Genomic DNA, 23,282 nt, shown 5'->3' on the forward strand with positions numbered 1-23,282 from the left:
GATATTTGTAATAAATGTATGTTCATGTGATTTTTTTTTTTTTTTTTTGTATGACTGAGTGGTGTTTATTTACACTTAGAATCAAATTTTGATGATGGTGATGATAATCTGGTTATTTAATACTGCCTTTCCAGTTATTACATAAACACTTGGCCTTAGTGTGTGATTCAGATTTTTTCTTTGTTGTCCTCAATGGAGGAATTTTTTTCTCTCAGATTTTACCTAAAAGGGCAACCTTCAGCATAGATTGTACACATATTACACAGAAGTGGCATCGTGAATTTGTGAATTTAACGCTGTTATAGCGCAAGGTACCAAACTCTTCCCAAAACTCCGTTTATTGTCCAAAATTACGTCAAGGTACCTGAAGCCGTCAACAATTTCTGCTGCCTGACAATTGATGGAGATGGGGGCGTGAGAGGTGGAGAGTACGGTATGTGTCGATGTGCAGAACTTAATATACATTTATCTACGCATTAATCCTTGAAATAACAGTGGATCACAACCAAGGTAGATACCGGTACTTGAATAATGACCGTAAAGATCTGGTAATAATTTTATTATTTACTTTTGAGTTTGAGTGAAACAGTACGGAAAGCATGTGGACTTCGTCTCAGTAAAAGTCAGTAAAAATGTGTAAATGGTCCACACCGCTGTTCTCAGGTAGGAACCTCCGGACACAGATTTTGTTGTACCGGACGGGACGTACAGGCGCGCACACACGTTCGCCGTTTCCAAGGCAACAACATCCACGTTAAGGATTTATTTTAACAACATGGACATAAAGGGACGAAGTGAGTCATTTAAATAAATGTATCATTAACACATCTTAAGGAAGGTGTAAAGTAATACTTTTAGTTCGGAAAATATGAAATAAAACAAACTTTGACAGTTCGTATTTATTTAAAGCTGTGTTTAGCTAAGGTTAGCTAACATTGACTTAGTCAGCTAACGTTAGCATAGCATAGCTAACTCACGTTATTGCTCAGTAAGGACCAAAAATTGTTAGCTGCTGAACAGCTTTGTATCTGAATGGCAATAGTGCGTTTGGTGTGAAATTTGTATCAGTTAATGTTAGCTGTTTTGTTTAGCAGCTAATTTGACGTTCCCTCCCCTAATTCTCCAGATGTCCTGAGCTGTGGAGAAAATATCGTAGACATGGTTGACATGGAAGAAGAAAACTTTGCTATTTCCAGGTGGGTTGTCTCGACCTGCTTTTAAGCCATTTGAGCAAGTCTCAGGTCAGGTCTTGATTGCGGTAGGCACCAGTGTAAGTTAAGACATTAGCATTTGAACGTTTTCTATTTTGAGCTGTGTAAATACAGTGTTTTACTTTATGAGACTTGTGCTCTAAGTCACATGCAAAGGCGAAATCATTGAATGGTCAAGCTATGTGATGATGGAATGCTTGTTTAGGATAAGATGGAACATTATTTATCTCAAGGGAAATAGTTGTGCTGCACAAAGTAGGAAAGACTGCCGACATAAAGAGTGCAAATATAAATTATCAATAACGTGCAAATCCAATATATACACAATGGAAAAATGTTCTTTATTTCTTGTTTATCTCCCTCCAGTTCCTCGGCTGCAGACGCTGCTTTTGATGCTGTTATTGGCTGCATAGAGGACATCATCATGGGTAGGACTAGTGGTGTTACACTCTAGTGGTGTTACACTCTCTCTCTCTCTCTCTGTGTGTGTGTGTGTGTGTGTATATATATATATATATAGAGAGAGTTTCAATCATAATTGTGAAAGATGAATTCAGCAACCTGACTGTACGAAGCGGTTATCATTGTATATAGAGCCACTGAAGTGGCTTTGGAGACATTATATAAATTGCTTTAACCAATTCAGTCTTGTATTTTTTATGTTCTGTGAGAGAAATTTTTACAAATTACTTTGATTCAAAGACATGTACACTTGTCGAGTAAGGCAAGTTTAGTTGTACAGCAACTTTGAACTTTGAAGGCAATTCATAGTGCTTTATAGGACATAAAAGGCATTCAGAAAAGAAATGCACGGCAATATAGAAGGACAAATTAAAGGGAATTACTGTATGGAATATATATTAGAGATGCCAACATTTGCTGCTACAATATACTTATTCTGTGTGGGCATGGTGAAAAATGTATGGCAGGAAAGTGTACAGAGGTGAAGCATTTCCACATTTCTGTTATATGGCCAGTACACTAAGCCAGCTGAAGACATATTGTAGAAATCCTCAGTGTTTCACCAGTTAATGGTGAAGATATGTGATGTTCTACATGTCCATTACTTTTCTTTTAGAGGAGGAGTTCCAGCAGCTTCAGAAGAGCTTCTTGGACAAACACTACCTGGAGTTTGATGACTCTGACGAGAACAAGCTCAGCTACACACCCATCTTTAATGCATATGTGAGTTGCTGGGCATCTTGCTCTGGCCAAATGTAACTCCCATATCTGTCTTTAAGGAATATGAGATACAATTATCTAATTTATGTAACTCTCTCTAATACACAGTTACAGAAAAATGACACTTATATATTACCTTGTCTGTAATTTCAACCTATAGCTCTATCAAAGATTATGACTTTTTACTGATAGTCTGTATTAGTCTGGTATGTAGGCTGGGGTGGTGATGGGGCAGTGGATAAGACACATGCCTTTGGTGTGAAAGACCCAGGTGCAAATCCACCGTGAGACACCAATGTGTACTTGTTGAGCAATGTGTAGGTGTTAAGCAAGATACTTAACCCCATGTCATATATAGCAATTGTAAGTCGCTTTGGGAAAAAAGCGTCAGCTAAAATTAATTTAAATAAATAAAAAGACCAAATTAATAACAACACTGTATTGTATAGGTTGACCTGCTGGAGAAACACCTGGAGCAGCAGCTGATGGAGAAGATCCCCGGCTTTACCATGAATGCTTTCACAGAGCTGCTCGTGTAAGATGTGACATTACAACTCTCCTCTAAGGCCATTTTGTCCTGGCTGTTTCCCTCTCACTACAACTCAGCCTCTGTATTTCAGTTGGAGACATATCAATAGTGACATTGAAAGCAAACACTCAACTCACACAGTAATTTGTTTGCTGCACCTGTTGCTCCCAAGATGCATTATTTTACCGCGGCCCACTAGGTGGCACAAATGTACACTGTATATGTGATGCACTTCACCAAGTGTCTCTCTTCCATCTGCAGGCAACACAAAGAGGAGGTACCAGATGACATCTTTGACATGCTGCTGACGTTCACTGACTTCATGGCCTTCAAGGAGATGTTTCTGGCATACAGAGCTGTGAGTTTTCTGCGAGCTGGAGAGCATCTTTAAACCCCTTTGTCACTGCGAATCCCAACAAGAGATTTTCAAAGTCATCACATTAGGGTTTTCTGTTTTTGTTTTCCTGTATGCATACTGACAGTTGGTGCCATAGGCTATAATTGTAAACAGATCTTTTTATTACTCTAAGCATGAGCCTGCGTTTAAGCACATTTGAATCTTGACAGATTTATGTGGGTTAATTACTGATAAGCAGTTAGGACCCCTGCTTGTAATGCTTTGCTTTAATACCACCTGTATGAATCTGTGTGTTTCTAGGAGATAGAGGGCCGGGGCCTGGACCTGAGTCAAGGACTGGTGATCACATCTCTGGTCCCCACAGGGTCCAAACTAACACACACCAAATCGCAGTGACACACACACACACACACACACACGCACAAGTCCAAACACTTGAAATGCCTCCTCCTCCATGTGTTTGTAAAATTTTGTCTGTGGGCCTTCAGAAAGTTGTTAGCTTGTTTTGTGAGTGTTGTACCCTGATGGTGAGCTGCTGGAAAGATCCACATAAACATACAGTCTGTGCACAAATAGCCCCTAACAGGAAATTCTTAATATATTCATTCCTCTGTGTTTTAAATGGTGGATGGGATGGAAGAGCCTCTTTGTAGTTAAAGAGTGATGGTTTTGGCTTCTTTCTGCTCCCCAACCACTGGATGTAATGACTGCTTAAAATATTCAAATGTGTTTAACTAGAGTTTGCAGGTGAAAGGCATAATCCTGATTGTACAACCATCCTCTTATTCTAGTATATATTTATTAAGATTTGGCATTTATTAGTTCCGCCTGGTTGGGAAGTAGGAACCCCAAATTTTGGTGCTGGTACTAGACTTGTGTGTTTCAGGTCATCCTCTTGGTTCCCATGTTCCCCTGGCAAGCAGGGGCAGAAACCCTTTGATGTGAATGTTTGAATCTGCTCTCTTTGCCTAGTATGTTTTTTCATAAGAAATGACTACAGCAGAACTGAAGTTTTAAATTATTTGGTCAGTTTGCAAACTGTGCCTGTGAAAGTGATTTTTAATGTTTATAGTAATTGTGTGTCTGCAATTTAGAAATATGATATACAGTATAGTTTTCAGTAGTTCAGAGTGTTTTCTACTTGTCTTAACATGACAGCTGTAAAAGTATATTTATGTTACTGGTGAAATATTTTTGATGTCACATTTGTTAGTAACAACATCTTTTAATATAACACAGGTCAAGCCTTAAGTGGAAATCACTCATTGCTTTATTTGTGCACGGTTGAGCCCCAGCACTCCCCACAGTGAGTTTCACTAGTGTTCAAATTCTTGGTACAAAAAGACACAACATATTTTATAAAGGCACATAAAACAGGAGTTGAGCATGGTGTCATATAAATCAAAGAAATTTGTTACACATTTGTGAGTCCTTAGTGGAAGATGCAGAAACCCTGCATCTTCTAACATACTTCAGTAAATGTGATCAAAACAGTCAATTTTTCCATTAGGGTTGCACAATATGGTTAAAAAAAATCACATTGCAATTATTTCGACAAATATGACAATTTGCAATATGATTCACGATTAGTGGAAATGATGGTTTTTGCATCACAATTTTTCATTTTTACTGACAAAACTATTAAAATCATGAAGATGTGACATTTTTGGGGTCTGTACCAAACAAACGAAATTTGTAGGGCAGGGCATCTCTGCAGCACTGCAGTACTCCATTATAATGCTGTTTTGTCACACAGTTAGTTACTGCGATGTGGATATTGCACTTGGCCATATTGGGATTTCGATAATATTTCTATTAATTGAGCAGCCCTGCACATTTTTTTAATTTATTGTAAGTGCTTTGTCTTGGGCTGTTGCCCTGGGAATTACGAGTTTGTATGTGAGCCTGGATATTCAGAGGAGGAAATGAAGATGGATTTCTGCAGGGCACAATTACTGTGGACACAGTCGTTCTTCACACCTGCACTGTCACGTTAGGTTATTAGATCCTAAAATGAACATGAAGTACACAAAACAGGCATCAAGCAGGTTATGACATGCTACAGGCTTATCACTACAATACTCACCAGCCTAACCAACGCTCTATAAACAACAAAAATACTAAACAAAGATGATGTTTCTTCATGTTTGTCCTTGATAGATGACACAGTGTAGTGCTCCACACTGGAAGGAAGTCTTTGGTCAGGCTGTCAAGTTTGGAGCCAGAAGTTCTTGCAACCGGCATGTTTAATGTAGTCTTCCATCCTCTGAAACCCCTCATTCACACAGGGTCGGAAACATTTTACACTTCATGGTGCGAATGTGCTGTTTGCGTCAATGATGTATCATGGACACAACTTTGGAGCAGTTTAGAATATTTCAAACTAATGTCATCAAAATTGTTATAAAACATTTATATATTTAGCAATTTTTTATTATTAGGATTTGTTAGAGTGTCAGAGTAAGACAAATAACTGCACTTACACTGGCTAAGAAATATTCTTAGTCTGCCACACAGCAACGTTTTTTTGTACTAACGTGTTAATTTGTGAGCTTTCGAGGGGATTTTTTGTCTTTGGAAAGAGACAGCTTAGCTGTTTCCCCTTGTGTCTTCATGCTAAGCTAAGAAAATCAGCTGCTGCCAGTAGTTCCATTGTTGTTTTAACAGACATCAGAGTGGTATCGATCTGTCTAACTCATGGCAAGAAAGTGAGTTTTGGTAATTTCCTGAAATGTTGAACTATTGTTTTAAGTGCAGTGAGGCATCTTATGTGTATTTTAAATACAAGCTGGAGGTGTTAGTAACTACGTTATGCTCTGAATATCATGATATAATTATTCATAATGCACGTATGAAGCCCACTAATTCCATATAAACAATGCCCCTGGTATTACCAAGAATTTATTTGTTGATTTACAATAGTATTATTCAGTGTATTATTTTAGGAAGGCCTGAATTTGGGGCCTTAGTGCAGTCCCCCAGAGCCCCTTAAAAGTAATACTGTGTTGTAGAGACAAACATTTTATGTGGCTAACCCAGTACTGATACACCTACTATTAGCATAATGTGAAGGTAAAGGTCCAGGGTGTTTGAATTAAAAGTAACTATAGATATGTTATTGGGAATCCTGGGGTTAAGTTAAGGTCAGGGTTTGGGTTACCAGAGTCAGCAGTCATGTGACACTGTTGAGAGTTGAGTATCAACACTGGACAATCCAAATAACTGAATTATCTTGAAGGAAAGAAAACATGAGGAGTCTTTTTCCAGGATCAGCTTCACAGGTTTGAGGCCTAGGTTGGCACTGTACTGGTGGCGGCGTTTCCTTCATCTCCCTTCCAGTCCAAATAGGAGAAGAAAGCACTAGCACCGTACGCCACGGTCACCAAGGCACCAAAGAACTGAACAGACAGAGAAGCATCAACAGGAAGTCAAAAGAGAGAAAATTACACCTCTTCAGTGACTTCAGGAAGCAGAGCAAAGGTTTCAAATCTTCAACAGCTGACATAAATAAAAGTTTAAATTGTCATCTTTAAATGCCTGGTACTCGTGATAGCTTTAACAAAGCCCTTATCTGCTGTTAACCATGGGAAATGCTAATTATTCCTAAGTGGTGTGCCTCAGAGGCAGTAAAATGCAACTGATAAGAGTCTATGCCAGGACAAGGGCTGTGGCCTGTGTGTGTGTGTGTGTGTGTGTGTGTGTGTGTGTGTCCTCATCCTTACTCTTTCTCTATGTCTTAAAACCTTTTTTAGTGGTTGTTGTTGAACATTGACTTCTCTGAAAAGCAGGGGAAGAGTGGAGTGCCAGCTTTGGTCCAAAGTTAACTTGTATTAAAAACTCTGCCAAGCACATGATATGCTTCCCTCACCCTTCATCTGCCACTGTCACATCCTCAAGTTCCGGGTGTGTGTAGGCTACCTGCCACAGCCTGATAAGTAAACACGCTTTCAGAAGCACACCTAGCCAAACAGTGATGTCAGTGAGAGGAAAGGGAAAATGTACAAAATGTGCCAGGGGTTGAAACAGTATTGTTTCTTGTCACAAGTATTTGCCTTTGCAGGGTGATCTCAGAGGGTTATTGTGCATATTTAACCACATGTTTGTGTTTGAGTTAGTGGTGTCAGGTGTCTTACAGCAGCGGCTGCCATATGTCCGTAGAAATAGGTGTGGTAGAAGGGCCGCACTGATGCTGCGTTTGCCAGGAAGGCGGTCAGATAGAGGACTGTGGCCCCGCCATTATACGCCATCACCTAGCAAAAGAGCAGAAACATTATACACATTTCCTCAGAGCTGCTCGTATCACTCCTGGTGCGCCCTTTCATTTATTGTTTATTTATGTGTTTATTGTATCTTTCTATTGCACTCTTGCTAACCTTTTCTCTATTGTTTACAATCCAGCTTTCCTAAATCTTACCTCCATTCTCATTTCATAACCTACTTTGCTTCAAATTATCTTCAATCCATGACAATAACACTTGAATCTAAATCCTGTTGCCTTCTTCTTGTTTATTTTAAAGGACCTGGTACAACATATTTTCTGCCAAAATTAGAACAGTTTTGGAGATTTCACGTGACAGATCTAATTTGTGCATACCCTGGAATAAACAATCATTTTTGAATAGCAGTAAAGCAACATTTCATGACTTCCTGAATTGAACTTCCTCTTCCTCTGTCCCTCTCTGTTCTGGTTGTGTAGACTCACCATTTGAAAGCTGTTTCTACTGTGAGCAAAGCAAAATATGGACCCCAAGAAGACTAGCTGCGCTTTAAGCCATAGCTAATGGAGATTTTGACAAATAAGTCTTAAAACCTTTCTTTCATTACACTTCACTTTTCCCTTTTCTCCTCCTCTCCTCCCTACCGTCAGGGGCCAGGGGACAGCGGCGAGTTTTCGCTGGGCGCCGAACAGGATCATGAAGAAGAGGATGGTGGTGAGGATCCACAAAGTGACGGCCACAAACATCACCCAGCCATACGCTGGCAGCAATGTATAGGGGGCGCTGGTTATCAACGCCCACTGGAGCAGCCCCAGAACCTACAGGCGTGAGAGAGAGAAAACAAGAAGGAGAGAGAGATGAAGTGGGGCAGCGACTTAAACCTGCTGAAAGTACAATAAGTTAACTGTTAATATATGAAAAGTATTTAGTTCTAAACATTAATATATAATTAGTAACTAAATTGTGAGTAAATGAAACCACATTTGAGACATTGGCTGCCTGCAGTTCACACAACCGCATGCTAATGAAAATGTTAAAGGAAAAAAATCTTTCTCAGGCAGTGCAGCGAACTGTGAACACAAAACGGGTATATTCCTAAGTTCATATGGCTAGCATGTTAGCAAACAGAAGGTACATTTCAACATTTCCCTTGCAAATGTTAGACAACATCTTTTCAGCCCAAATATTCAAGAAAGTCAACAGCAACTTCAGCCTATAATGAGTGTTTTGGGTGTGTGTTTGTGTACAGTTACACAGGCTTTCACTTGTTCCAGTGTGAATGCACCAATACATAAACACAACAGTGACACATCACCTTACACCTTAATATGGATAACATGTTAGCACTCAGTTGTGTATTTACATAAAGGCCTACAGCAGAAACAGAGCAACATTTGCATTTTTTGGAATCATGTTTCTGGCAAGTCCAATATTCACTCTCTATTGGCTCTACTTTTGTATCCACTGTCTCCTGAGGAAAATATCTGTTTCTTTCCCAGTCATTTGGTGCTGGGTACGTAGCGTACAGTGGGTTTTTAGAGCTTTATAGCAAAAACTGCAGAATTGTTTGATGTTTTATTAGTTCAACGTCTTGTGTTTTAACACAAGGTTATTTGATTGACTGTTAATATAAAATGTTGATTGTTTCAGATTAAAGTACAAAATGCCATGCTGTACAGAGGGTAACAACAACTCAACTCTCAGCACTTCCTCTTCCTCTTTTTCTTCAAAGTATTATATATTTTGCCATGAAGAAAAGGGACTGGATGACACATGGACTGTTGGTTGAGACTGTTGAGACTGCAGTCTAAAGCACTTTCAGTTTCTATGACAAAGCGCTGTATAAAGTGTAATGCATTAATGGACTGTACTGCACTGAAAAGTCCCTGTGATAATGTGCATCTGAATACTAACTCCCGCACAAGGACTGAAGATGTAAAGACTGAATATTACACTTTGAGGTGGACAGGCAGTCTCTGGGACTCTCAACATAATACAATGCAGTTATGTCTGAGATTTAAGCCTGAAAGTCACCATATAGGTTCTTTAAAACAGAGATGTCATCCAGACAAAAACCAGGTCCCCCAACTTTGCCTCTGCGTCTCTGCTTCTGTCCCGCGAGACAGGACATGAAAGGGCAGTCTATTATGTATGCAGAGCTCGTGTTTCACTTTTTACACACCTGATACACACATGCACACACTAGGAACTTCTGAGTGTTGACCTTTACAAAGAACCTATCTTCACAAAGACTTCTGAACCACAGAACAGCACATAACATTAACTTCCTGACTGAAACTGGTAAATGTTACAATAGTCCACAGCGGGAGTCAAGTTTGTTGTCTAACTTTGTTCATTTCCATTGCATGTTTGATATCACTACACTGCCAGGGCACTAAGGATTATAAGACAATTACTAGTGCAGGAAGGAACCTAATTGAAACGTATGTATCTCACCTCAAGTTAAACCATGTACTCTAAAACAAGTTCCGGTATTTATATATTATGCAGATGTGTTTTATAATGCAGTATGCATGTGGCCGGTAATTTATTAACAATGCATAGGGAAAATGAAAACTGATGTTGCCATATGCACACACACAAACACACATAGTCTGCAACACGATACTAAATGGCTCAGTCCAATTCTTGATGTTACGTAAGGTGACATTTAGCGATTTTTATATCAATAATCCTTCTAGGAAACATCTCACTCTGTTCTCGTCTTTGTCTTAAATGTTGACATGGCAAAAGACCCACACACACAGAATCTACACCTCTACTGTTTGCAATGTAGCAGAAGGTGCTGGGACTTAAGTGCCTTGTTCAAGGATACACCACAGACTGTATGGGACACACTGACTGCAGGATTCACATTTCATTGGTTTTAGCTCATAAGTCAAAGTAAGCAGTGGCAGAGTCTCTAATCAGTAATTTCATATTAACAATGGATCAAAATGTGTAATGTAAAAAGTGAATCAGCTCTACAGAGAAGATTACTGTCTTTCAACTCATTGTTTCGATTTTTTACGTCCCGCAACTTCACTGTTTTAATTTAATCTCATTGCACTCATCAGTGCTGTTTCCATTCACAGCTGTTTTCAGGAAGCCGTTTTCAGTAAAACAAAAAGCTCTAAAAACTCACTATACTACACTACCTGCCAATCATCAAACGGCAGGTTGGTGAACACTGCGCTACATTTAGCAGCTAAAGAGCCAGATATTTTTCTCAAGAGTTGATAGAGACCAAAAACAGATCCAGAAGAGGTTATTGGAATATCGGACTTAACATTTGTCAAGTGACCCATGACTCCAAATAAATGCTAAGGTTGCTCCATGTCTGCTGGATGTGTTAATACGCAACAGTTTGCTTACACTCTTGCCACGTTATAAGATGATCAAATGTCGGTGTTCAGTTTTAACAGCTTTAACATCAAAAAGTAGTTCTAAATTCTAAAATTCATAAACATCAGTTAAAATGAATTAAATAATAGTTTTTTTTGAAACACCTACTTTAAACTTACTCTATTTTACCATTGTGTTCACAACTTATTAAGCAACATTATGTATTTTATGTATTTTTCTTATCTAAATAACAGCTTCAGGATCATTTTTATGGTACACTGACCTGTAATAAGGTGAATGCTCTGTCATTGCCAATCGGGGCTCCCTACACTAGATACTGCACTATATCATTGGAATCCCACGTAGGACATTTGTCACGACAACAGTGTTATGATTTACTGCACCAATGCGATTCTTCAGCAAGCAAACTAAAAGAAGCAGCAAAAAGTATAATGTACAATGTAAGTTCTTTGGAAAAAAAAATAGCTTGTTATTCTCAGTATATCATGGCAGAGGCTGAAAGAGACCGAAGAAGATGTCAGAGGAAGCGAGGAAGAAAATAAAGAGAGAGTGACCGAGCAAGAAACCGGACAAGAGTAAATATCAGACTGGCTTTTACTTGTTGTCGTGAGCTAAAACAGCCAAAAGGATGCAGGACACATGCCGAGTTAGCTTTCTTACTGTTGGACTAGCAAGTAATAACTTATTGACTTGCTTGCTATGTCTTGTGTTGTAGCACTTGCTTGATGTTTGGCTGTTAGCAAAGTTGCTGACTCAAGCAAAAACTTAGCTAGAGGTTTCACAGACAGAGGTTGAGCCGCTAGCTGTAAATCACGAGTTGATGTTACCAGACTTGCCAGAGTACACACATTGGTAATGATACTATAAGTGCTCTTGTGTCAGTTGCTGTCTAGCTTTGTTAGCTAGCTTGCCACCCATGTTTCAAGCAACATTGTGCTGCTGCAGGAAGACAGCGGTTTTGAGCCGGAGCAGGGAGAGCGGGCAACGTAAGGCGCACTTGCTTGATGTTTGGCTGTGCTAGCAAAGTTGGCGACTTGCTAGTTTTTGATCATAAGTAATCTAATCATAACAAATGCCTGTTTACAGCAGTGAACTGCACTCTGAAACAGTAGAGGCGCCAAAAAAAATCACATCTTACATATTGTTGCTTTAAGCTTTGGACATTATAAGTATATCCATTTAAACATAGCAAGACTTATAATATTATGACACGTCATTGCACCAACTATCAATAAGTTAACTCATATTAGCCAACTAACAATCGTCTAACGCTAGTACTCTAAACTCTAAATGAAGGTGTATAGACAGGGCTCCTGTATGGGTACCTTAGATCTGGGCATGAAGATTCACTATCAAGTTTTACTGGTTTATTTACACAGGAACAACATGTAAGGAAAGTCTGTTTACCTGAACACAAACACAACTTAATGTTACCAGAAACAGTCATTATGTGATGAGATTGCTGTTTTTTCATAAATATTTGGGCAGAAAAGATGTCGTCTTTTACTTGTCATTTGTAAACAAAATGTTGAACTACCAGAGCTGATAACCTTTTCAGTACAAAAATACTAAATGTTACTAAAATAACGTCAAAAACCAATAAAGCTGACAACTCATGAAGCATAAAGAGGTGAAAAATGATTAACAGTCAGATTATATACAGAGTACTAATGGGATGGTCAGAGGAGTGTGACAGGAAGGGACAGGACCGTCAGGGACAAAGGTCTCTTGCAGGCAGGCACGTGTCTTCTGTGTGGACATAGCTCCATACAAATAGTAAGTCAGTGGCATGTATAGTGCACAAACCAAAGTTTGTTGACATGAATTCAACACTCCTGTGGCACCAGATAAAGAGTACACAATGTCTTTTATCTATAGATGCTGCGATGTTAGCTGTAACAGTTTATTACACAATGTGGTTTGCCTTTGATTCATCCTCAATAATGACTGTAACAGGTTTTAAATTTAGCAAACTTGTATATTACTGATCCTAAATTACCCACAGTCTATCCACTCATTGGCTCTTCAATTTTAACATACTGATGCTGCTGTTACATCAGAGTAAAATATGACACGCAGTTTTTATTTGTTGTCAGGATTTTGGTATAAAATAGACTGTGTAAAAGTAGTGGATGTAGTCCATTGTTGCCCATTGATTTTTTGGAGACAGACGTGACCATATTTTGACGAGAAGGTGGACTTGAGATGGGATATGCATTGCTACACCTGACGGATCCACTTATCAAGGTAGCCACACCGTAAAGCATACCCTTCTTTTTTGTCTATTTTACTCTAAATGTGGCGATCGTTTACTAAATGAACATCATGCTGCGACTAAGACCATAAATTTGGCATAAATTTTTCAGACCAGGAGGTTCCCACTTGGTATAAAATCAGAACAAACCAACTTCTGTTTTTTTTCTATATTGTTTTATACTTAACAATGACATGAAAAGACCAAAACCAACAATGAATTTATCCTTTATAGTATTTCCTGTATAGATAAAACCTGATATATCTTATTTCTCAGCACTATAGAGTTCCATTATTGTCAAAATCATTAAAAACACATCAGTTAGCCACTGTGTTGTACATGTTCTATCAATAATATCTAGAGCACCAAATGTGTAGTGATCTGCAGCTGAAACTACTCCCAACAAATGCATCTACTTCTGTTTGAGTAATGTTTGCTAAAAACTACGGTGCCCATCTGTTTAAGAAAATTAATTAGCCTTTGTAAAAATGAAACTATATATTTTTGACCAGCTGTTTTTTTAAGATCTTCAATAGGAAAGCTGAGATGGGGGTATGTAAGTCCAAAAGCACTGGGAGACAGACTAACGCATTGTTGACGCTAAGAAAAATGTAGAATATCACCAGCCTTGTCCTTTAAGAATCTGTAAATGATTCCACTAATTGTTTCAGTCATAAACAGAATAGAAAAGAACAGCCTGCTGAGCAGAGTAGAACAGAAGATACGATTGTGGTGAACAGAGTTGAATAGAGTAAAAACAGAACAGTTCGGGGTCTGTTACATACTATTTCAGCTATCATGAGGATGGCCGCAATGCTTCGGATAAAGGACAGATCCATCATAGTGGTGACGTTAGCAGTCAGCCCTCGGAGGCTGTTGCCCCCCTGCTGAGAGCTCTGGGAGTTGGGGGGGCCGGTCTCTGTGGTAACCTTGGATGGGAAGTCTGCCATGAGCACGCAGCTTGTCTGAAGATGGACGTCTCAGAAACAGCCGCGACAGCAGGAACCTCCTTAAGGATGGGATTCAGTCTCAGAATAAACGTCTGTGATGAAGATTTTCCTCCTCCAGCAGTTTTCACTCCTCAAAGAGTACTTAAATGTTGGTATTCAGTAACCATTGATCTGCTGGTGGCAACAGCAAGACTAAATCTTCAATTTAAAGTTCAGTTCTGTCCAAAACACTAATAATAAATGAAACCCAAACCAAACATACAAAAAGAAAGAAAATAAAACAATCCAAAGAGTTAAAGAGGAGCCCTCCAGGGAAATCTCGAGGTTCAGATATCCGACAGTCACTCTCTCCACCTGCACTGACAGGTGCGTAATGGTGCTGTGTGAGTCTCTCTCTCTCTCTCCCTCCCACACACAGAGACACACACTGAGTATTTTGTCATCCTCTCTCTATCTGTCTCTCCCTCTTTTACAAGCTCTATATCCCCCACCTGGCTCCTCCCACTGGCCTCTCACCTGAGTAACCCATTGATGTGTTTGAGAAGTGGGAGGAGGGAAAAAAAACAAACAAAACAAACAAAAAGGATATAATCAGCGAGGCCCCGTTGGTGTGGATTGTTCTGTGTGTGCATATCTATCCTTCACATGTATCTTGATAAGAATAAGGGGGTGATATAGTGCTGCACTGAGTTAAACAAATGACACATATGGCCTGATATGCAGTAAATGTTTAACTCAAAAACAAAATCCTACAAGCAACTGGTGGTTGTCTGTCTATGTGTGGCCCCGCCTTTCGCCCAATGTCAGCTGGGATAGGCTCCAGCCCCCCTGCGACCCTGTACACAGGATAAGCGGTTGACGATGGATGGATGGATTTTATCACAACAGATTACAAACCCAAAAGACAAAAAATGTCTGCAATGGTAGAGTCATAGCCACAATAGAGCCCAAGCTCCCCAGCTCTAATCTTTTTTTTTTTTATTACTCTTTATTTTGCATTTTTCTTATTACAACACAACATACAAAAACAAAGAACAAGGGGCACCAGATATTGTATAATAACAAAATAAAGTATTACAATTAAAGTGTTAGAATTGCTCCGCTTCTTTATATGCAAGCCATTTTTCCCAATGCTTATTATATATGTGACCTTTGATACGTAGAAATGTATGTCATTTTCTCCATTGAGTGAATCTCCTCCACTATTTCTTTCCATTGCTCAATCCGAGGTGGGTCGATCTTTAGCCAAGACCGAGTGATAGCCTTTTTACATGCAATCGTTAGAATTTTAAAAAGATAAATGTCATCTTTTTGGACCACCTCACCAGGTAGTAGACCTAGCAAGAAAATCTTGGGATCTCTAGGGATGACATAACCCATTATACTCCCAGTAATTAGAAAGATACTGTCCCAGAATTGCTCTAACTTTGAGCACGTCCAAAATATATGAGAGTGATTGGCGTTCCAATGCCCACACTGCCACCAGCATTGCTGTTGTTCACCCCTTAGTTTATTAATAATATGAGGTGTAATGAAAAATCTGACCAGATTCTTCCACCCAAATTCCCTCCATCTTTTCGAGCTAGTAGACGTTTGTTGTGTCACACACATCGAAAGCCAATCACCCTCTGACACTTCCATACACAGCTCCTTTTCCCATTTTGACTTAATATACAAGGTATTATTTCCATTTTGTTTCTGCAGAGCTTTATACAATCTAGAGACAGTTTTACTTGGTTGGAGCTTATAAGCATTAATAAAAACTTGAACAATGTCATTGCCCTCAGGAGAAATACCCACCCTTATTTCACTGTTATAGAAATGTCTCACTTGGAAATATTTGAATAGGTCCCTGTTCTCTAGATTATATTGTCTCTTGAGTTGTTCGAATGTCTTAAAGGTATTACCATCTACAAACTGGCACAGGGCCATAAGGCCTTGATCTTTCCAACTCAAGAATGAAGAATCTATTTCACCAAGTCGAAAACTCGGGTTGCAGGAGGGCCAGATCAAGAGTTTAATATCATTAGCCAATTTGTATTTATTTACAACCTCTTTCCAAATTAAAAGCGTGTCTTCAACTATACGATTCCCATCTTTGTTTGTGATAATTTTACCTCCTAGACGGGTTTGAGGTTAGCTCTGACCCTGGGTTAGTTCGATCTGTCTCCATTGAGCTTCGATTTCTGGGGAACACCAGTAGACCATATATCTCATTTGAGATGCGTAGTAGTATTCCTTCAGATTTGGAAGGGCTAGCCCGCCATGATCTTTATCAATCTGAAGTGTTCTAAATTTTATCCTTGGTCTAGCCCCTGCCCAGATAATTCGTGATATTAACCGGTCCCAAGCGTGAAAGTGTGAGTCAGAAATCCTGATAGGCAACGACATAAAAAGATACAAAAATCTAGGAAGCAGGTTCATCTTTGGTAATGTTTAGGTTATAACCAGACAGCTGACCAAACTCTGTCAAAGTTCTCATAAATTTAGGGAGGCTTGCCTCTGGGTTTTGGAGGTAGGCGATAACATCATCTGCAAAAAGTCCAATTATATGTTCAGTACTTGCAATAGTAATGCCTTTAAGCTCTTCATTTTGCCTAATAGCCTGTGCCAAGGGTTCTATGAATAATGCGAAGAGCGTTGGACTGAGGCAACAGCCTTGTCGAGTACCTCTAAACAGTTGAAATCTATCAGTTAGGTGGCCATTAATTTTTACCCTGGCCATCGGCCTGTCATACAGTGACTGAATACATCTGATAAATTGATTGTTAAAGCCAAAACGCTCGAGTACCTTGTATAAAAAGGGCCAGCTGACCCGATCAAAGGCTTTCTCCGCGTCGAGGCTGACTAAAGCCAAACTCAGTTGTTGTTTCTTGGCTTGGTCCATGACATGCAATGTTCGTCTTATACTGTCGTGAGTTTGGCGGCCTTTAATGAATCCTGTTTGGTCCTCATGAATCAAATCTATAAGATAATTCTCCATTCTCTTAGAGATTATAGAGGTAAAGATTTTATAATCGACATTCAGTATTGAGATCGGACGATATGACTCACAATATTGTATATTTTTTCCTTCCTTAGGGAGGACAGATATTACTGCCTCTCTCCATGATGGCGGTATCTCTGCTCTACTCAGAGACCAATTAAAAGACTCCAGCAGAACAGAAGCGAGTTCCTCTTTGAAAATCTTGTACCACTCATTTGAAAACCCATCGCTACCTGGGCATTTGTTAGTTTTCAGATTTCCAATAGCTGCGTCCAATTCTTTTCGAGTAATAGGGGTAGTTAATGCGCCGTTTTGTATTAATCCTAGGGAAGGCAAGTCTAAACCTCTCAAATACTGTGTAATAACGCTTTCATTTACTGGTTTTGAGGGTGTGTATAATGTTTGATAATAATTTTCAAAGATTTTATGAACTTGATTGATATCATAAGTCAAACTATCAGTTAAAGGGTCTCTAATTTTGGTAATCGAGTACTTCAATTGTTGCTTTCGGAGGCGCCTTGCTAGAATTCTTGTGGCTTTTGAACCAGATTCGTAAAAGGTCTGTTTTGAAAATCGTAATTTTTTCTCTATCTCCTCGTGTATCATATCATTTATATTATTTTTAATAACTGTTATTTGTTTGGTCAATTCTTGATCATTAGTACTTTCTTGCTGTTTTAGTTCTAAACTCCTAAGTGTCTTTTCCAACTCATCATATTTTAATCGTTTTATCTTCTTCAAATAGGCAGTTTTTGAAATGAGTCTGCCTCTCATTACTGCTTTAACTGTATCCCAAACCAGAACCGGATTTACCTGACCATTGTTATTATCTTCTATGCATTCTACTATTTCCTTCTTAATGTCATTCCTTGTGGTTTCATTGTTGAGAATGCTTATATTTAAGCGCCATAAAGTTGTTTTTGGTTGGTTAGATAAATTAATAGATAGATAAACAATATTGTGATCAGATATATCAGAAGTTCCAATTTTGCATTCCTTCACTCTAAACCTGTCAATGGTGTTCATTAAAAAGAAGTCAATCCTGGAGTGAACTTTATGTGTGAGAAAATAATGGGTAAAATCTCTCTCTTTAATGTGAAAGTCCCTCCAGACATCGAGCATACCCGTCTCTCTAATTAAACTATTAAGATCTTTTGACCTGCCAGTCTTTTGTTTTTTGGAGCTGGTTGTATCCATGGTATAATTTAGAATTGTATTCCAATCTCCAGCACAAACTAGAATCCCCTCACTTACTGAGATTATTGCATCAAAAAGCAGTTTAAAAAACTTCCTGTCACTTTCCGGTGGGACGTAAACATTAGCGAACGTAACAAAAACATTATCAATTCTCCCTTTTACGATAATAAACCTGCCTTCTTTATCAACCTTTTCAGAGATTAATTCAAAGTTTAAAGAGTTGGAAATGAGAGTAGCCACCCCTCTTTTCCTACTATTTTTACACCAGCTATGAAATGTATTAAGTACCCAAATGTTTTAAACTTATCATGTTCTTGCTTAGACATATGAGTCTCCTGTAGAAAAGCTACTTGTGTCCCATCTCTTCTCAATTTAGCTAGCACCCTTTTTCTTTTCACTGGATTACTCAGTCCATTTACATTCAAAGAAGCAATTTTTAAATCAAACGACATTGATTATAGTAATGAAAACACTTACATGGTTTAGCGGCCCCTAAAAACATTGAACAAAACACACATTGAACAAAAACAAAAAAGAACCTTAATGAACTGACTTCCAAACGGAAAGAGGATCCTTCCTCCTCCCCTGTAACCCCGTTGGCAGGTTGAGGGTTAAGTCTCTCTGGATGAGAGGGCCCGAAAAAGACAGTAGATGTGTCTGAAAACACGTCCATCTTATTAGTCCAACGTAGTCGATAAAGAGTGGCCTCTCCCACGTAGTAGATAATCAGGACCTGGCCTAAAAAAAAACAATAGCAAAAAAAACATTGCGTTGTAGCATGATGCCCTGCACCTTATTAATCCGACTGATCCCTCTGGAATTCTTGCAATTTAGCCTTCGCTCTGAGCACCACAGCGGGTCCGCTGCTGCGCGCCGGCTGCCAGCCCAATAGCTCCCGAAGACGAGACTCCGCGCTGGGCCCTCCGTCGTCTGTAACCGGCTCCTCCACTTGAAATCCGCGTCTCTTCAGCTCCTTATAGACTTCCCGAGCGCTGGAGTATGTGCGCACGCCAGACTCCCAGTGGATCCTCATGTTAGTGAACGGCGTTTGGAAACGTATGCCTTTGTCCTTGAGTATTTTTTTAATTGCGTTGTATTCTTTGCGCCTCTTAACAATCTCGGGTGCGTAGTCATGGTCGAAGTGTATAAATGCGGTGCCCACCTGTATCTTGCCTTTTTTCCACACTTCCCTCAAGATCATTTCTTTCGTAGAAAACTCCAGAAAATTAACAATTACAGCCCTCGGTGAAGCTCCGGGCGTGGGTTTACTTGCAAGAGCCCGATGTGCGCGTTGTATTTTAAGGTTAAAGTCCTCCGGTAGTTGTAGCTGGCTCTGCAAAAGCTTCTCAATGAACTGCGTTACAGAGACCCCCTCTTGACCTTCTGGTATCCCAAAGACACGTATGTTATTTCTTCTGGATCGTGATTCTAAGTCAAGCACTTTGATCTGAAGTTTCCTCTGCTGTTCGAGGCAGGTGCACAGCGCCTCAGTCGCCTCCTCTGCCCAGCTCTCCACCTGGTTCACGCGGGCCTCCGCTTCATCCATGCGCTGTGATAGGCCTTGTACATCGGTTGCAATAATATCCAGTTTACCGTTGATTTCTTGTCCCAATTGGCCGATATCCAGTTTGAGCTTTGCATTGTCTCCTTGCAAATCGGATTTTAACTCCCCTATTGCCTTAAGTACCTCAGCGGTGTCCATACTTTTCCCGGGGCTCCCCGTTCCCGCGCCAGCCGTGTCGTCGCTAGCTTGGTCCGGTTGGGTATTAGCTTTTGCGGCTGGGGCACTTTTATTATGAGCTTTGGGCATTTTTATCGATTTATTTGTGGCCTAGTATGCTTCTTCTCCCTCTTATGAATTATTTTGTTATAAATAACAAACAGAATTGCGAGTTCAAACGGGATTTTCGAGGTTAGAGTGGGAGAGAGGTTTCAATGCGACCGACTACTCCATGAGCACACCCGGAAGTCCCCCAGCTCTAATCTTACTAGTTCCATTCACTATCTAACTGGTTTCACCCTAGTCTTCAGACGGATACTGGTGGTGGGTACTTATGCACTGATTCCACTGGCACCAAAAGGCAACCAGAAACTGGCGACCCTCCGGTAACCAGGGAAATGCTCCCAAGACATTGTCTTCAACCATGTTCTCCGCCACACTAAGTGAAAACAACAAACAAGTTGGTCTCCTGTTGAGATCAACCACGTCAGCCTACAAAGGGATGCATGGCTCTTCAAAAATAATGTGGCTATACTCACAAGACACATGCGTGTTATGCCTCAAGATGGGTTTGCAAACTAAACAAACTGTCCCCAGTTTGTTTAGTTTGCTGCTCCCTTCAACAGCCACCAAAAACAAACTCCACCAAAGAAACCGGTCTGAACAGCGGGACAAAAAAACCTTTTGTGATACACAAAAACAAATCACCAAATACCAGACAATTCCTCATTTGACCCATTAGGCTGGAGTTAACCTTACCAAATGGGTTTGGATGTGCTGTGTATGTGTTTCAAGATTTAAAACAGTGCCACAGCATAAATGTAAGCTGTAGGAAGAGAGAGACCTAACTGAATATATGAGCCAGCTTTTATAGCCCAATGGCCCAGGTGAACTCATTCCAGACCGGTCAGAACTGGGATTTTTCCCAATTTCTGACTTCCGATTTCAAAGTGTTCCAGGTGCGTGGTGGTGCGTGACGCCGAAAGGGAACGAAAACCATGGCTGACTGTGACAAAGTGGATACACAGTTGCACACTCAGCAGTGTTTTAGGTGTTACTTCAAAGGATGGCAGTTTAACTGCAACAACTGACATAAATAGTCTATATGTTACTAGTTCTGTGTACCCCTCTAGCTACATCAGTTGGTAACCCTCAATTCAGTCAATGTTGTAGATTACACTTCCTAATGTTTTGGCATTTTTAACAATAACTTGTTTGCAGAGAAGAGAAGATGACTTTATGAGATTATTTACTGTAGCCAGCTAGGCTAACTAATAGGCCTAACCTATTTCTACATCACTGTACATGCAGAACAGGTTTTACTATATGATCGTATATGTATTTTTAATTTAAATACATGCAAAATATTCTCTTCTGGTAAATGTCGGAGGTGATCTCTGTTATACATGAGTTTTCACAGTGAGAGTCAACAATGGAAAGATCCGAAATATATGATGAGCCCTTGGCAGTTGGCATTCCGGTCCTTCAGGAAGGTGAGAGAAAATAAATAAATTATTACATATAAAGAACTTATTGTTATAAATATAGTATATGAAATTGTTTTTTCACAAGAAAAATATTTGCATTTATAGAAAGATGTAAAACAATTGCTGAATATCCTGTCTGCTAAAAAATCTGAACAATTTGTGTGTTCAGGAAGCTAGTAATGGATTCATCAAATAGATGTGGATACTAAACAGCAAAATATGTCTTTTCTTTCATGTTTTTACCCTTTTTTTGTCTTTTTTAGTCTGTACAATACTGTAAAATGTTGGGGAATAAATCACATTCGCTGCTGCATTCTGCGACCCATGGTCTTGGGGAATCCTTTCCAGCTTCAATATTTGACCAGTCATAGTGGAGAAATCTTCAAAATGACATTGATTCTTTTTTTTATTGTGCTATCAAAGCTAACAAGAGCTAACAAGTCGTTGCTGTATATGACCCAAATTTAGCTAACTGTTATAGAAGTTATGTCACCTGTTGTGTTATGTTGTCATATCGTTTGACTTCGCTGTCTATTGTTACGTTACCAACACTCTTTATCTGACTGGAATTTAGCTCGTTCTCGTCAGTGGGCATTTGCTAATGTTATCTATTAAGATGGCTTAGAGGTAAAGAAGCATTTCAAGAACAAAATGTTTTGACTGTGAAGCGCAATATTTGTACCCAAATCCCTTAAATTCTGATGTATAAATGAATATATTCGCGGTGGTCGTATGAATACTTCTTGCAGTCTTTCAGCTTGCTAACCTTCTTTTGGATTCTGAGCCAATTTAGACTTACTTAAAAGGGACAATATGTAGTTCTTAAATTAAATTAATCACTTTTTTGTGAAGGGTTGTAACATAAATATCACATAAAACCTCACATAAAAATGGACCACACGCCTGCCTTTTCGGTTGCTTGGAACAACCACTATACGCGGCTTCCTATGTGAAGAAATCGATTTTCCGAGAGGGAAACTCAGGTCGACTCCGCTGTCATAAGGACCAGAGATGGGGACTCGAGTTAGAGGCTCGGACTCGAGTGCGACTTAAGCCGCACACACAGTGACTTGAGACTCGACTCGGACTCGAGGTGCGGGACTCGTGAACAATGTTTATTTTTAGGAAGCGTCTGATGAGCTTGCCATTATTCCCCTCCCTCCGTTACCTATAACCTGCATACGTAACACGTAGCATCTGCTGCGTGCGGCCACACGTGAGAGAGGACAACAAACACCGGCAGCTGCTTCGCCATTCATCATAAACTTTGGCAGGCTGGCAGAGTGAGGCTGTAGACAGACAGTTTCACACAACAAGCTGGAACCTCAGGTTAAGTGCAGCGTTACAGTAATATTTTTATCAGCTTGAGGTTGAACTAATCCATGCTAATTACATGATGGCGTTGCATTTACTGCATTTAGCCGACGTGATACATCGGCGTTAGCTCGCCTGCTGCTTTTCAGTAACTAACATTACTATCTGTGTATCTTTCACCAGAGGCTCAGCAGTGTGAGCACAGCTAAATGTAACAAAAACGGTTAGTTAGCTGGACTGAATATTATAATTAGACTGTGTCCGTACTTTATAACAGTTAACGTTAGACCGTAGTAACTAACTTTATTGTAGTGTTAGTGGATGGGTCTTCGTCTGTGTTGTTGTCGCCGTCATTGCAGTAGCCAATTGTATATTATGTGGGTCACGTAAGTTACAGCGACTGAGACGGTATAGAAGTTGTGTACCAGAGTATCGGTAAAACGACAGTAAATCTAAAATTAACGTTACAAAGCAAACAGAGGCAAGTCCGAGCTAATGTAGCATTAGCTGG

At 39.7% G+C, this 23,282-nt stretch overlaps 2 protein-coding genes across 2 annotated transcripts; one reads left to right on the top strand and one right to left on the bottom strand.

The window, feature by feature from the left end:
* The first annotated feature begins 686 nt into the window (after positions 1 to 686).
* Positions 687 to 4,538, top strand: LOC119893529 (ADP-ribosylation factor-like 2 binding protein). Its single transcript, XM_038705750.1, has 7 exons — positions 687 to 794; positions 1,127 to 1,196; positions 1,578 to 1,639; positions 2,290 to 2,396; positions 2,843 to 2,928; positions 3,184 to 3,280; positions 3,581 to 4,538. The coding sequence occupies exons 1-7, from the start codon at positions 776 to 778 to the stop codon at positions 3,674 to 3,676; spliced, it is 537 nt and encodes a 178-aa protein (XP_038561678.1). The 5' UTR covers positions 687 to 775; the 3' UTR covers positions 3,677 to 4,538.
* Positions 4,533 to 14,522, bottom strand: LOC119893528 (plasmolipin-like). Its single transcript, XM_038705749.1, has 4 exons — positions 13,903 to 14,522; positions 8,142 to 8,315; positions 7,414 to 7,530; positions 4,533 to 6,678 (listed from the first exon to the last, which is right to left on the bottom strand). Exons 1-4 carry the CDS (start codon positions 14,065 to 14,067, stop codon positions 6,571 to 6,573), a joined length of 564 nt encoding a protein of 187 aa, XP_038561677.1. The 5' UTR covers positions 14,068 to 14,522; the 3' UTR covers positions 4,533 to 6,570.
* Positions 14,523 to 23,282: the final 8,760 nt, after the last annotated feature.

This window comes from Micropterus salmoides, unplaced genomic scaffold (assembly GCF_014851395.1).
Source record: "Micropterus salmoides isolate LMB-PRFRI ecotype aquatic unplaced genomic scaffold, ASM1485139v1 Ms_hic_scaffold_8, whole genome shotgun sequence".
Taxonomy (NCBI): domain Eukaryota; kingdom Metazoa; phylum Chordata; class Actinopteri; order Centrarchiformes; family Centrarchidae; genus Micropterus; species Micropterus salmoides.